This window comes from Azolla caroliniana, unplaced genomic scaffold, assembly GCF_043228905.1.
Source record: "Azolla caroliniana isolate FFs.n. ecotype wild unplaced genomic scaffold, voAzoCaro1.0.p SCAF_7, whole genome shotgun sequence".
NCBI classification, from domain to species: Eukaryota; Viridiplantae; Streptophyta; class Polypodiopsida; order Salviniales; family Salviniaceae; genus Azolla; species Azolla caroliniana.
The window spans coordinates 3,560,085-3,574,827 of NW_028230442.1; the positions used below are offsets into that span (position 1 = coordinate 3,560,085).

General features: G+C 36.7%; 2 protein-coding genes across 3 annotated transcripts; both read right to left on the reverse strand.

Annotated features, from left to right (window-relative positions):
- Nucleotides 1-291: 291 nt before the first annotated feature.
- LOC147861587 (glucosamine 6-phosphate N-acetyltransferase-like) lies at nucleotides 292-1,516 on the reverse strand. The gene has a single exon (XM_087321962.1). It carries the CDS (start codon nucleotides 1,155-1,157, stop codon nucleotides 696-698), a length of 462 nt encoding a protein of 153 aa, XP_087178088.1. The 5' UTR covers nucleotides 1,158-1,516; the 3' UTR covers nucleotides 292-695.
- A 921-nt stretch (nucleotides 1,517-2,437) lies between these two features.
- TED3 (Pex2/Pex12 N-terminal domain-containing protein / zinc finger (C3HC4-type RING finger) family protein) lies at nucleotides 2,438-12,488 on the reverse strand. 2 transcript variants are annotated; one of them, XM_087322589.1, is made up of 8 exons: nucleotides 12,381-12,488; nucleotides 8,309-8,372; nucleotides 8,119-8,235; nucleotides 7,484-7,646; nucleotides 7,158-7,294; nucleotides 4,034-4,134; nucleotides 3,554-3,671; nucleotides 2,438-3,082 (listed from the first exon to the last, which is right to left on the reverse strand). In XM_087322589.1, the coding sequence occupies exons 2-8, from the start codon at nucleotides 8,330-8,332 to the stop codon at nucleotides 2,792-2,794; spliced, it is 951 nt and encodes a 316-aa protein (XP_087178715.1). In that variant the 5' UTR covers nucleotides 8,333-8,372; nucleotides 12,381-12,488; the 3' UTR covers nucleotides 2,438-2,791. The 2 variants fall into 2 exon arrangements, with proteins under 2 accessions (XP_087178715.1, XP_087178716.1); XM_087322590.1 differs by having other exon boundaries at nucleotides 8,309-8,361; nucleotides 12,373-12,458.
- Between the last annotated feature and the right edge of the window lie 2,255 nt (nucleotides 12,489-14,743).

Sequence of the window (14,743 nt, forward strand, 5' to 3'; positions counted from 1 at the left end):
TAGTGTATATTCTTGCTGGAGGATTCCTTTTTAACCTCAGTTTGCGCATATTCCTTAGCACCACAGAAAAACCACATTTGAATAACAGCCGCATTTTCTCATGAAATTTAACATCATGTCCCCATTATCATCCAGAGCTACCTCACAAAAGTGGGATCTCTGTTTGGATTGATCAAATCATGATGTGTAATACACTTCTCCTATGATTCAACATTATGTTTCATTACAATCAAGCATCAGTTCATAGCAAACGGACTCCATCATATATGGACAACATTTCAGCATTACATCTCATAAAATTTTACGTTATGTTTCCATTATCATCCAGAGCTACCTCACAGAAATGGGCTTCTCCATCTGGATTAATGAAATTATGTTCTATTACAATCAAGCATCATCTTACAGCAAAAGGATAATGGACAACATTTCCATATTGCTCACATTTATCTCATGAGATTCAACATTATCTTCTCACAGAAATGGGCTTCTCCGTCTGGATTAATGAAGTTATGTTGTGCCGCATGCTCCTCCTAGGAGTCAACATTATGTTTTATTAAAATCAAGCATCATCTTACAGCAAAAGAACTATGGACAACATTTCCATATTGCCCACATTTTTCTTATGAGATTCAACATTATGCTCTCAATATAATCTAGAATCATATTAGCGAAATGATCATCTCTCCATATCTAAATTAATCGAAGTATTGTGCCATTTGCACAGCTTTCCTAGAGTACCCACATTTCTCGTAGAACCCGACATTATGTTCACTACAATCAAGGATCACCTTATAGCAATGGGCATCTCTGGCATAGTCTGTCAAGAACTGGATGATACGTTGTCCAAGGTGATGGCCGCGCATAGTCTCGTCCACAACTACATCTTCTATGTGACCAGCACGTCCACAGGCATGAACAAACTTATTCTCTATGAGAAGGGTACCCGTGGCAATTATTCTACCCTTATCTTCAATCACAGCTATGAAGTATGGAGGAGGGCTACTGTTCTTCTTCTCTGTGTTGAAGATCTCTCCGAATCTTCTGGTAAACTCTGGTTCTGAGACACTGCCAACAGTAGTGAGCTTAGATAGAAGATCTAAGAATCCTTTCGAGAAATCAGAAGGAGAGAGAGGACGTATGATATACTCCTTATTCATGCTCTCTCTCTCTCTCTCTCTCTCTCTCCCTCTCCCAAATAAATGTATGGAAAAAATAGCCTTGTCAATTTGCTAACAATCAGAGCATCAGAAAACGGCGGGGGAGAAGGATTTTTCTGCAATTTCCATAGATTTTAGGGTTGAATGAATGAATGTTTACCTGAAAAACATATGCAGGACATGACAGTGTAACTCGTTCTAGGGTGGATTGAGGTGGAGGCATACCTTATAGCCTGTAGGAGACGATTGTTTCAATGATGGTGGAGGAGGAGGTATCTTCCTGGGAGGGATGTCTCGGTTACTGCAAGTGAAGAAGAAGAAGAAGATCTGAAACAAAGAAGAGGAGAAGAGCAAAATTGAAGCAGAAGAAGAGCTAAACAAAATCGTGGAGGAAGGGCACAGGCACAGGGAAGGAATTCCGTATAAAACAGGCGGGCCATTTCTGTAATTTCCCAAGACCATATAATATGTATTATGAGCTTATATTATAGTTTCTCCATGATCTATGAAACAAACATTTTGCTCAAGTCTCTCCATGTGTTCGATGGCATGTAGAGTTTTGAAAATAGAAATCCTTAGGTCTCCTCCGGAGTTTCAATTTGATCAATTCTAATCAAAACACTTAGCTCTGCTGATCTTACTACACATTTATCATCGGACAATTTAACTCCTATAGACCTGTTGTGCACTTGAACAAATTTTTTTTGCCTTGGTTTATCACTTTTATGGATGATGTTACCTTTGGAAAACTTGGTAAACGCGTGTGTTGCACCATATTCTACAACGAAACCTCTACAAATTGTTTGTTGGATTTGTGGTGGATTCCTTCAAACTAACCATGGTGTAAAAATCAACCAAAACTACACATAATTTGCTTGTATTTGGTTTTTTAATAGCCTATGTTTTACTCATAGTCGAAAGTACATGACCCCATCTTTGTCAATTACAATCAACCCCACAACAAAACACTAGCATGGATGTGTGGAAGTTTCTCAAGCATAATAGTGTCTACGGAAGCATCACTAAGAGAAGGACAAGGACAAAGGAAGATGTCAAAGTTTGCCACTACCAAGTTTAATGATAAAGAAAGTTGTAGACATGCAACTACGCACAATAGCCACACATGTAATTGCACCTTTCATGCTACATATCTACGAGACACTTACGAATTTCAATGAGTGGCTTCAAAGTAACTTATGGTCTCACTTATATATTGCTCATAGCACAACAAATAATAGATTAGGTGGAGTGATAACATCTCAACGTAAGATGCTGTATAGGACCAAACAACTAGCTAGAAAATAATCATTGAGCGAATAAAAAAGTATCCATTCATATACATGTTTCCCATTACCATAATTGAGAAAATAATACAAATGCTTGCCAAAGACCAAATACAATGTTTACACTTCAAATGTCTGGGAAGATAAGTCATGGCAAGTAAATGCATGAGTAGTAACATTTATAACAATCGTTTTAATTTTCTTCAAAAATGGCAGCAGCCATTAATCCAATTGCATGTTAGACTGTTCGACCAAGAAAACCTTTAGGACCCAAATTTATACACAAAGCTTATGGTTCAAGTGACGATCATGTTGTTGGCTGGGATCTCCATCTGAACACTTTGAGACAACTCATTTGAGTTTTTCTTGTAGGTGCAAACGCTGCATGGCTAACACTTGCTCGTTGCATTTCACACATCGGAAAGATAAGCTGGCTATACACCTTGTTCTCAAGCAATAATAGCAATATCGATGTTGACATGGATGTGCTACATATGGTATGATGATGGGGCATCGCTCGCAAATGGGGCATGCGTCATCTTTTATCATCGTCTTTGTCAGGTGCCCATTAGAAAATGGAAACGTGAGAGCCTTCTTGATTGATGTGATATTCAGCAATGGCAATATTAGCAACAAAAGTTCCTGATAAACCAAGATAAAACAAAATAACCATATCATTCACCACAAATGTCAGGCAATCAGGGTAATATCCTTTCCATGGAAGTTATTGGGAGCTACAAACAAAACCAATCAGGAGCAAAGCACAGTATAAACATTTTCCATGACAGATTATTAGAGGATCCCAGTTTCAACCACCATGACAGATCACGCTAAGGATCCATAACATACGTTTAGCTATCTTTCTCAAGTATTCTTGGGGCCAACATTATATTTTCTAGTAAGTAGCATGTACTAAAGGAAACACTGCAGAGCAATGTGATTCTTCCAAAGCTTCGAGGATTATTCTATCAGAGAGAGATTATTCTACAACTAAGCTAAACTAATCCTACTGATGACTTTAGTACAAGAATACTTATTTCAGTGTATCACTCTCCATATGACATTCATTGTACAAAAGAAAACTCACATATTCAACAATAAAGGAATACTCACCGAAAATTCATGCCAAACAAGCTGTCGATTCATATATTCAAAACTGACTGTTCGATTCATATTTGGTCTTTCATATACAAGCCTTGCACTTAAAAATCTTTCAATCAAACTTCGGTACCTAGAAACCAGATAAACAAATGGCTTTAATCTAATTTTATTGATGGAATGAAAACAATCCACTGTTTACTAAAATTTGAGTATCATGAATTTTAATATATTATGTTTCTATAAAGTTAAGAGTGTCAGCCTGCTGTTTCTTCAAATTTATTTCACAAAATTATATAACCAAGTAATAAACGAAAAAACTTGATCATTAGAAGAAAATTACCTCTCTTTTTATTGTTAATGAGAAAATTATTTCTTTATTTTACAAGAAGATGACAAACACACTGAATATTGGATTAAATTGTGTAATTTTCCCTTACATGATTCAGCTGTATATTTGTCAAAATACAAGCAAAATAAAATAAATTATTTTACCGGCCTGTCCGAAGAAATAGAAGGAGATTGACAAAACTTGCAGCCTTGTATACATTTTCTGCTTTCTGAAGTAAAACCCATGCTTTATGCCTCCAATGATTCTTCATTTTTAATCACAAAATAAAAAAAGTATCAGCTTCAAGCAATCGATGAAGTCAATTGTATACGTGCATCAACAAACCACCTTATGCAACATCAAATCAGATCTACTTAACCATGACTTGTGAATCTTGATTCATGAGAGGCAACAACAATCACAAAATAATATAATAAAATTATAGACCTAGCTAATTGTAAAGAGGCAAACAGCTGATACTCAAAATCATGTATAGATGTAATACATATATATAAATTGACATGTGACTGATGAAATTCTCGATCTTATAATACAGATACATGGTTCCCTGTAGGCAGTAACTCATTTTTAAACAATCAGCTCATCAGGTAAATCTCTCAGAGACTTTTTTGGTAGCTGACTCATGAATAATAAGTTTCTGGAAAGAAAGCACTACAGGCAAACAGCTGATCCTCATAAATTATGTATACATGTAATATGTATATATAAATTGTAGCTGTGAATGATGTAATTCTCAATATATAGGTTTATAAACCTAGCTAATTGTTGACCACAAAAGAGACAAACATCTGATTCTTAAAATTATGTATAAATGTAATATGTATGTATAAATCGTCTCTGTGAATGATGAAATTCTCAATATTATAATACAGGTATATGACCCCCTGTGGGATACAACAGCTACGAGGATAAGCAGGTAATTGCTTATTTTGAACAATCAGACTATAAAGGTACCAGTCTCAGAAGCTTTGTTTGTAGCTAACCCACAAATAATGTAAGTTTCTGGAAAGAAGGCACTAGACAAGATCACGGTACTTAATTCAGTTTAAATTGAATGGTCTGCCGGCTAGATATGACAGCTAGATAGAAACATTTGGAGATGTCCTTTATGTAGCCGGAAAGAAGCATTTAGCTACCATTCCTTTATGTGCCCAGAACTTCTCTGGACTGTGGTACCTTCTAATACCTATCGAGGTGTCATGTCACCCGTGTTTTAAAGGATACAAAGTTTGAGATCTCTGAATGATGTGAAGAGGCAATTTGCAAAACGCGAAGGTATTTTCTGCAGCAAACTAGCCAGTTCGGCCTCAAGACTACCCCAACTCACGGAAATGAATAGGCGATGACTTGGCTGAATCGAACATACATCCACAGGTCTAACACGTATAAAGAAACCTGCAAGCCAGCAATGCTAATAAGCTTATACACATGTGCAGTTGAACCACGTTTTAGCACAGTAAAAATCTCCAAAAAAAAAAAGAACGGAAGAGGATATCTCAATCTTTCTGATAGGATCTTTGGGCATTGAAAGGGACGTAGAAGAAGCGGGGCTTCAAAAGGAAGGAGAGGGATTTAAACCCTCAGTAAACAGCAGTCTACTTAGATTTTCTCGCCTAAAGCATAGTTGAATGTAGATATCATGAATAGGAGGTAGAGTGGAAGGGATACCGAGCCTAGCTTTCTAGGGGGAAGGCAATATGTCATTCACTGTTTGCTCCCAGGATAGATATAGACCATATCGTAGGTTTCTTTCTCTTGACCAAACATGTAACCTGCGCCCCAAAACCAATCTAGAAATCTAAGGAAGAGTTCTCCAAATAATTTGTAAAACCATTACCATTTTGATGATTGACCTCTGCCAGAATAAATTCTACACTACCTGACATTGTCATAATATCTGCTAGCTTGAGTACAGAGACAACCATAAAGAATAAACAGACACCAAGTTGTTGGATGTCTTCCAATGATTGCAAAATTACCTCTCCTATAAAACTTCAAGAGTGAATGTACTAACTTTCAAACTAGAAGAAAAGATCCATCACCAACCAAGAAATCACAAAGTTTGGTGAACCATATTAAATGGGTGTTGACAAAGGGAAACTATTTGACTTGGTTTTGCTTGCCTTACGCAGCAAGATCAGATTACATTTCCTCATTTGAAAAATGCACGAAAATCAGAATCCTTCTCCTGTGTGTGTGTGTGTGAACAGATATTAGCCCCACTATAAGGTACACTTTTTACACACATCAGATGACGGACTCCTCATCATGCCCTCTTATATTTACATTGATCACATGCACTGTAAAGTGACATAAGGCAGTTGTAGTTGTCCTCAGATCAGTTAGAGATTGAGGTAGGCAGACATGCACACACTTTTAGAAGAAAGAATCTGCCAATTATGTCATTATGGAATGTAATCTGAAGAGCGCCATTTATGTCACAATATTGTTTTGCAGATAATAAGCGGGAGATATCATTGCCTCATCAACCAAGCCTTAGGCCCAGTAACAAGGTGATGGAATACGTGGACCAACAGTGCTTGGGGCTATTCTTGCTAGAACTCAAGAAACATAGCAAGAGGTTGTTGAAGGATAACAATACAGCCACACAAGTTCATCCAGAAAGATCAATCACAACTTTCTTTAGCCCCATCACTTCTACTCATGCTACAAGTCAATCAATGGTTACACGAATGGGCTCCCAATCAGGACATTGCAGAGGGGTTAGAATCAATCGGGCAATAGCAATTTAAAATAGTGGCCTCGTGGATCATGTTCTCACCACCCTTGTCATTGATAGATAAAGAACATTATCTCCCGTTATTTAGGTGCTTCCTTTGCTTCGGAGTCTCTCCACTCCGTTAGATACCTTTTCAAGACATAAATTACAACCTATCTAACTTACGAATCTTACATTTATAGTAACAGGATTCTTTAGTCACTTAGTTACATTTATTTTGGTTTTTTGTTCTCAAAGCAAGAAAACATTTTAAGATGTAATCTCTTGTTTGGTCTTATGAGCCATTTTGGCCTCCCCCCCCCAACGCACACACACTTTTGCCCCTTCTCTCCAATTCTGGTTAATGCTTTCGGAATTCATACTTAGATTGAAGGAGGATATTCAAGCTTATAAATGCCCTCTTACATTGAACCTTATAAAAATCAGTGTGACTATTTATCATGCGTCTTATAAGGATATCTACCAATATAACCCCCAGCCCTAAATATAAGAATATCCTGCCCAATGTATGGGCCAAAATACAGTACCTGGCCACTGTCACCCCATCTTCGAAATGCGGATACCATCTGCAATCGAGCCCAGCCATAACGACCAACTATGAAGGCTAAACAATAGCCAATCTTCTGATGTTTTGTCAAACCTGGACCCTCAAGGCCAGTTCGAACTGTATTTTGGAAAGAAAATCATTAGATACACAAATCATCTCTCTGACTCTCTCTAGTTTTAAAAGAAAATAAGACATCATATTAGTTTTACAAAATAATTCTGTATCTTCAATAATAGTGACATTTCTGCTCATTTATCCTAGTAATTGATTTCATTTAATATGCTAGCATATCTGAAGAATATAGACCTTTCCCAAGCGTAACCAGAGAAAGGAAAGCTCGTTCATCTCTATATCTAAGGTTCATAAGAGCAATCCCAGGAGTTGGCTTGTCCACCCAAATTGAAAATCTCCAGATAAGAAATTCAAGGCAGGCATCCAGCTCATGCTCATAGCGAGACAGAAATCCTGGCTGCACATGGGAATTCCAAAACATTATAAGCATTCAAACAGCCAAACATCTATTGCACTGCCTTCTTATTTTCCTATGCCCTATGTATCATTAAATTAAGAAATTTCAGTTAGTATATGAAATAAGAGGTTGGATTAGTAATAAAGATCACTATGTAGAGAGTTTGGAAACATATTTCTCCTATACTTTTTAGAAGTAACATTTGGAAAACAAGCCAAATTGAAATAAAATATGTCATCCATTCACCTAGTCTTACAACTAAGAAAGAGTCACCTTTATAAAAGAATCATTACTTCTTGGAAAACATAAGCAACATATCCTGAAATTCATACTTTAAAACCATTTTCAAAACTTCAGAGTGGGTCTTAAAACAATAAGAGTGATAATACCAATAGCTTATATCAAGTTGTCATAAAATGATAATGTTGGTGCAAGATATTATTCTAACAATTTGCTCTTAGCAGTAGCATACCTGCATGAAAGAAAATACTCTAGTGAGCTGCTCTTTAAGCATGGCTGTCATCTCTACATCTAATTTGGCAGCATCCAACTGACTCACCCTTGATATGGGGATCCATGGTATCACTCTCTGTGAATGCACAACATTCAGCCATTTCTATAACATATCAAAGATGAAGATATTATGCTAAACACAATCATACTTGAGGTAGATTTGCCTCCATCATTGATCTCCGTAAGTAATGAAAACCCTCATGTATTATTAGCCTGGATAAAAAAGAATGCACAATTTTAAAATTTGTTTATGCAGCACCGAATAACAAGGTGAAACAAAGCTTCAAGTGAGCGTCCAAAAATCAACTTTACACTTGGGTATTTGAAGGTCTAAATAATTTTATTAAAAGTTTTCATAACTTTCAATATTTGTTACAAAATCATTTCAAAAAATTTAGACACTACACATGCCTGCCCTAAGACTTAGAAAAAATTAGATATTAATATAGAAAATAAGTCATTAGATGGGGAAGAGAGAGAGCAAATCAATGTAAGATGGGAAACAAGGAGAGATAAAGATGGAATTGTTACATGGATATCTAAAAACACAAAAAGTTTAGGGTTTAGGGTTTTCCCAATATTGACAGCGCTAAGGCTATTTGAGGCTTTGTTACATGTTGATATATTGTGATAGTGATGTATGAACATGCTTAGGATAGCTAGGGCTTATTATCTCATTTAGAGTTTTTTACTCTAGTCCAAAAGTATAACTCTTCATGTTGAGGCACTAATGTGCTATTTGAAATATATTTTCTCCTATTATCTGCTGCCGATGTACTTCAGCAATGGAATCCAGCAGTTGGTATTAGAGTAGGTCACCGTCTTCTTTAGGTTAAGGGTTTAAAGTACACAGCATTCTGTGTCCACCTCAGAACAGTACAACCAGGTTCAAATCAGTGAACCAAGCTGCAATAAACTCTACCATTGAGCTACACGTCTCATCGTCTGCTATGTGCATATTAGCATACTTTCTGACAGTCTCTTGAACTACAATATTCTTACATCAGGTTATTTGATCACTTGGTGACTTGCAATGGAAAAATGTATTCAAGATGCTGGCCCTTGAGGAAAAATTAGCTGGATCCAACCACCCATTGTGGACTTCTATGATGAGGCACATATTGGTGACGAATGGCTTATGGAACATTGTGTAGGGCGTCGAAATGTGTCCAACACCTGCAAATATAATGATACAAAGTGATGTGGATGATGTTGAAGATGATTTTCATTTTCCTGGTCTTGTTGCAATACCTATTGCAAATACTGCAGAGCAGATTGGCTGGGATAGTTTAAAGCTTTTCCAAAAGCTTTGGCTTACTACCTTTGGTGGATTGATTTCATTCCACATAGCTTGGCAATTCCTATGTATCAATGCCAGCTCCATGTTCATCACATCCCTCTTAGGGGGGATTTGTTGATATGTTGTGCTAGTGATGTGTGAACACACTTAAAATTAAGTACGTGTTACATTTAGGATGGCTAGGGCTTTTTTACATCTTTAAAAGTTTTTGCCCTAGCCCAAAAGTATAACCCTTATGGTTAAGGCACTAATGTGCTCTTCCTTTTTTAAATATATTCTCTCCTATTTTCAGCAATTTTCTGTTGCATGTCTGCTTCTTCAGTGACATAATCTAAAAGTAACAAAAGATGCTTCAGGATAACATTTTAATGTATGATTAGAGAGAAAATTGATTTACCTATCGAGGGCATGCACTCTACATATTAAGTTCTTCTGAAGATGAAATCATATGATACGTTGATGAAGAACACGTGCTAAATTTTGAAAGAAGACATAAATGCTACACAAAGAGGACTTGAGATTTTGTTTCAGTATCTCCAAAGAAGGTCAGCAAAAGTGATTATTTACACTTAAGTCTCTTAAGACTTCCTAGTAAATTGATAATATTCCGAAACAGAATGATTTTGTGGTAAATTTTGAATATCTATAATGGTATAGTGACAATTTTCTATGAACAAAACTTGCATCATTGTTCAGTTGGCAACTCACACTACCAATTGTTCGAGTTTACATGCATCTAGTAAAAAGGAAAGAGAGAAATGTATACTAATGTCTTTTAAGAGGCCAAACACAAGATTACATCTTAAAATATTGTCTCATTTTTGCGAACAACAGACCAAAATAGATGTAGTAAAATAAAAACAAAAGTGACCAAAGAATCCTATTATCTATACATGCAAAATTTTCAAGTAAGATAGATTGAAATTTCTATTTTTGAAAGATCTTCAACATGGGTCAATCCAAAATGGAGAGATCTCCAAAGCAAGGGAAGCCCCTGCAATGGCAAGAGATAATGGCCTTTATCTGAGGATAGCAACGGTGCCAAGATTGTGATCCACAAGACCGGGGTCTACATGCACAAGAAATTGTTATTTGTCAATCTATCATGACCCTTTCGCAATGTTTCGTTGGGAGCCCACTTGGGTAGCCTTTGATCCAGTTGTAGCATGACTAGGAATGATGGGACTAAAGAAAGTCATGATTGTTCTTTGTTGATGACCTTGTGTGGTTGCATAATTGTCCTTCAACAACTTCTCTCTATTGCAAGAACAGTCCTACAACTGGTCCTCATATTCCATTATCCAGAATGGTGGGTCAAAGCCTTTTGTTAAAGAGGCAAACATATTCCTCTTCAGATTCTATTACCTGATGACACACTTAGCAAATTCTTTCTTCCAAACGCATGCATAAATATCTACGTACCTCAATCTCTAACAGATGTAAAGAGGTCCGCTACTGCCCCATCACACTTTGCAGCGCATGCAACAAATGTATATCCATATAAGAGGACCTGATGATGAATCAATCTTCCTGTGTTTGTAAAACATGTGCCTTACAATATGCCATCTTCCTACCAAGAGATGTTGTGGGGCTGATCCATGTTCTTCCATTATCCAATTTGATACTATCAATTTGGATCACTCTTTTCTTTTCCACTTTGGTCATGTTCAAAGGGGACACTCCAATCTATGTTGGAACAGGGGTATACATTTATGGTTATGCCATGTGACTCAAACCATTGTTGCATTTCCGCAAATAAACAATGTCATCTCCATGTTTAGCAAGTTGTTTTAATGGAATAAGTGCCAAACTTGATTACATTCATTAGGGAGCTCCCAAAGTCGTTCAACATTGGTCATTGATCGGAATAATGCCTCGATGATTATTGGGGTTGATCCCATATGTGAATTATACATCATGGCAACCAATACTTTGCTCCTTATGGTGCAAACAATCAAGACAAAATGTCTCTCCAAATCTCTCCAATTATTTACCTTGTGAAGACTGCGTTCCCAGGTTTCTACACCATAGAGAAGAGTCAATGTCACAAGTTTATCAAATAGAAATACTTTAGCTCATGGCTGGTGGAGCTGTCTATCTGCAGATTCAAATGCACAAGGGCTGAAAATCCACAAAAAAGTCAAGCACAAACAGCCTCCCGTAAGGACCGCCGAAGTCCTGAAAATTTTACTCCTAGGTATGTGTACAATTGTGTGTATGCCTCTTACTTTCCCAAGAATTCTGGTACTGATCTCGTTATTCATGATTGAGTGGTATTAAACAACATCACTTTAGCTTTATCGAGGTTTACCAGCGAACATTTATACATACAGATTTATTTTAAAGCATTTCGATGTCTTTGTAGCCCTTCTTGAGAGTAGGAGATCAAAACAATGTCATCAGCATCTAGTAAATATATGTATAGTTATACCTACTAAGCATGCTCTTAAACTGCCGAATCTCTATGTGATGTGATACCTCATCTATACTGGGCCTGAAGAGAGTGGGTAATAGTGGGAACCCTTGTTTCACTCCAATTGTGCTAGCCACGACCTCCAATAACCCATTAGGAGGTTGCACTTTTCCTAACATAGATTCTAACTCTAGTATCAACCCATATAGATTAGCCAACTAGTGGTCAATCATGATTGTCCTATAATTTCCCGGCATCAAGTTTCAGCTCTTGAAGATTGGCATAATGACATATTTTTTCCAGATATTAGGGAAACCTTTACACATAGCTCTATTAAAGATGTGTGCTAGCAACGGGAGCAATGTCTCACAGGCAAAGCTAAAGTGATCACATATCAATCCATCATGATTTTGGACCTTTGAGAGTCGTAACAGAACAATGGTGTTGTTCAAAAGAAGAAGGAAAAAAGAAAAAGAAAAATATAGGAAAGAAGTTAAGAGATACTGACTTCTTCTTCCTCGAAGAAACAGGACTGCGATATGTCGTAGCGCTATCAGAACCTCTGATTGAAGAAATAGTTAACGCGGGATCACCAACACGATGACGCAGAAGAAGAAGAAGAACCACAGGGAGCAGATTTCGCCATAGCCGATCGACACAGAGATGGGGTGAGAGAAGCTGCAAAGCAAAGCGATCGTTGTTTTCTGCCTTTTTTTCTTTCTGTTCATATACTTTTATGAAATTACAAAAATGCCCCCCTGCCACTTTTATACGGAATTCTCCAATTATACCCTTTTCCTCTTAAATCTCCCAACTAACCCCTCGCCTTTCCTTCTATAAATTCTCTAAAAGCTTCGACACCATCCTATCCTCTCCATGTCTTTTTCTTCATTGTTCTCGAGTTTCTCCGTGGGACTGACGACATTGAGGGCTTAAAAAACAAGAATGAATCCCGTGGACGCCTGACTAACAATCGGCACCAATTCGGTTCGGTTCGAGAGTGTCAAAACCGAACCGCGAAACCGTTAAAAAACTGAATTGTTACAAAAAAATCCAAACTGTTAAATCGTTAAAATTGTGGTTTTGTGGTTCGGTTTCGGTTTTCAAGTTACGTCAAAATTCAATCCAAAATGTCAACAAGTTTTTAGATTTAGGAACTACCATTTTAATGTTTTCTTGCTTATAGTGATGAAATTCATCCACGGTCAACAAATACCTTACACTCTACAATAGTGTCGCATGTGAACATTGAAATATTCTCTATATGAATGTTGCATGCAACAAGCTTCTCGTTATCAGAATGAACCCACTCCTATGACAAGGGATGGGTCTTTAGATTTTGCATTATCTCTTTAAGCAAACTTATAGCAGTTTGATTAACACCATCCATTGTGGCTTAAAAAGGCAACCCAACTACACATCATTTGCTTGTATTCAATTGTTCAATAGTCAATGTGTTGGTTCCATTATAAACTTGACAACCATGTGATGACACTCATCTTTGTAAACTAAGAACAACCCCACAACAAAGTACCAACATGTTTTTCTTACATAAATCACTAACATGGATGTTTGGAATTTAATGAGGAAACATTGGCAAGCACGAAAGTAAATTAAACAAAGGGAAAAGTACCCAGATACCCCTGGAAGTTCATCTATTTACTAGAATGCCCCTGGAAGTTCCAAATTTACCAAACTACCCCTATGTCCAAAAAATTACACTTTATAAAGTAATTATACACTCAAATCTACAAGCCCTATTTACCAAAGATGGAGGAAATGGACCTGAACTAGCCCTATTTACCAAAGATTTGAGTGTATAATTACTTTATAAAGTGAAATTTTTTGGACATAGGGGTAGTTTGGTAAATTTGGAACTTCCAGGGGCATTTTGGTAAATAGACGAACTTCCAGGGGTATCCTAGTACTTTTCCCTTAAACAAATCATGCCAAAGCTTTTCAGCTCATTCAATAACCCATTAAAAATTTAACAAGGTTTTCACTTAACATTCATTTGTCAATAGGATTGCACCCTCGTATTGTGCATTTTTTAGCACCATATATGTGCCACAAATTATTGAATAATACTCACATTTGCTCCATGAAATATAACATTATGTTGCCATTATCATCCAACTGACCTCCCTATGGGTTAATCAGATTTTCATGATCGATACATTTCTCATAGTATTTAACATTTGTTTGATCACACTCAAGCATCATCTTATAGAAAATGGATTGTTGAAGAACATTCCAACATGACCCACATTTTTCTCATGAAATTCAACATAATGTTCTCACTATAATCTCGAACTTATTATTAGAGAATCCACATTACTATTGCCTCTAGTAACAACCAATGTCGTGAGCACTCCTAGAGTGGAGAGCAATCACAATGGAAGCAATTTTCAAACTAACCCTTCCAAAACTGCATTTTCTAGCATAAAATAGAATGATGTGCATAAAAACATTGTTCATTGTGCTATCGTTTCATTTTACAAGTTCTCAATGAGGGAAAGAAGGCACTTTTTGGTTACGTATCAAAGTCAAATTCAAACAATGGATCTCAATGTTGGATAATATTGCAACATTTCACCATGTGTAGATGGGCATGGACAGATTAATTGATTTATTTATTCTATGGTCCAATAAACCCTTATATGCATATTTAACTAGGCTCTCAACACTTTATTTCCATCTATGTGTCTTTATGTGAACCTTGATGCTTTTGAATGACATCCTATTCAGCAAGCTCTCCCATAGTGGTGAACGTCTATGATGGAAGTAATGATCGATAAAGAAATAGAACAATGCAACATATAGTGATGTGGATAAAAAGACATAATGGACCATGCTAAGTTTTCATCGTAG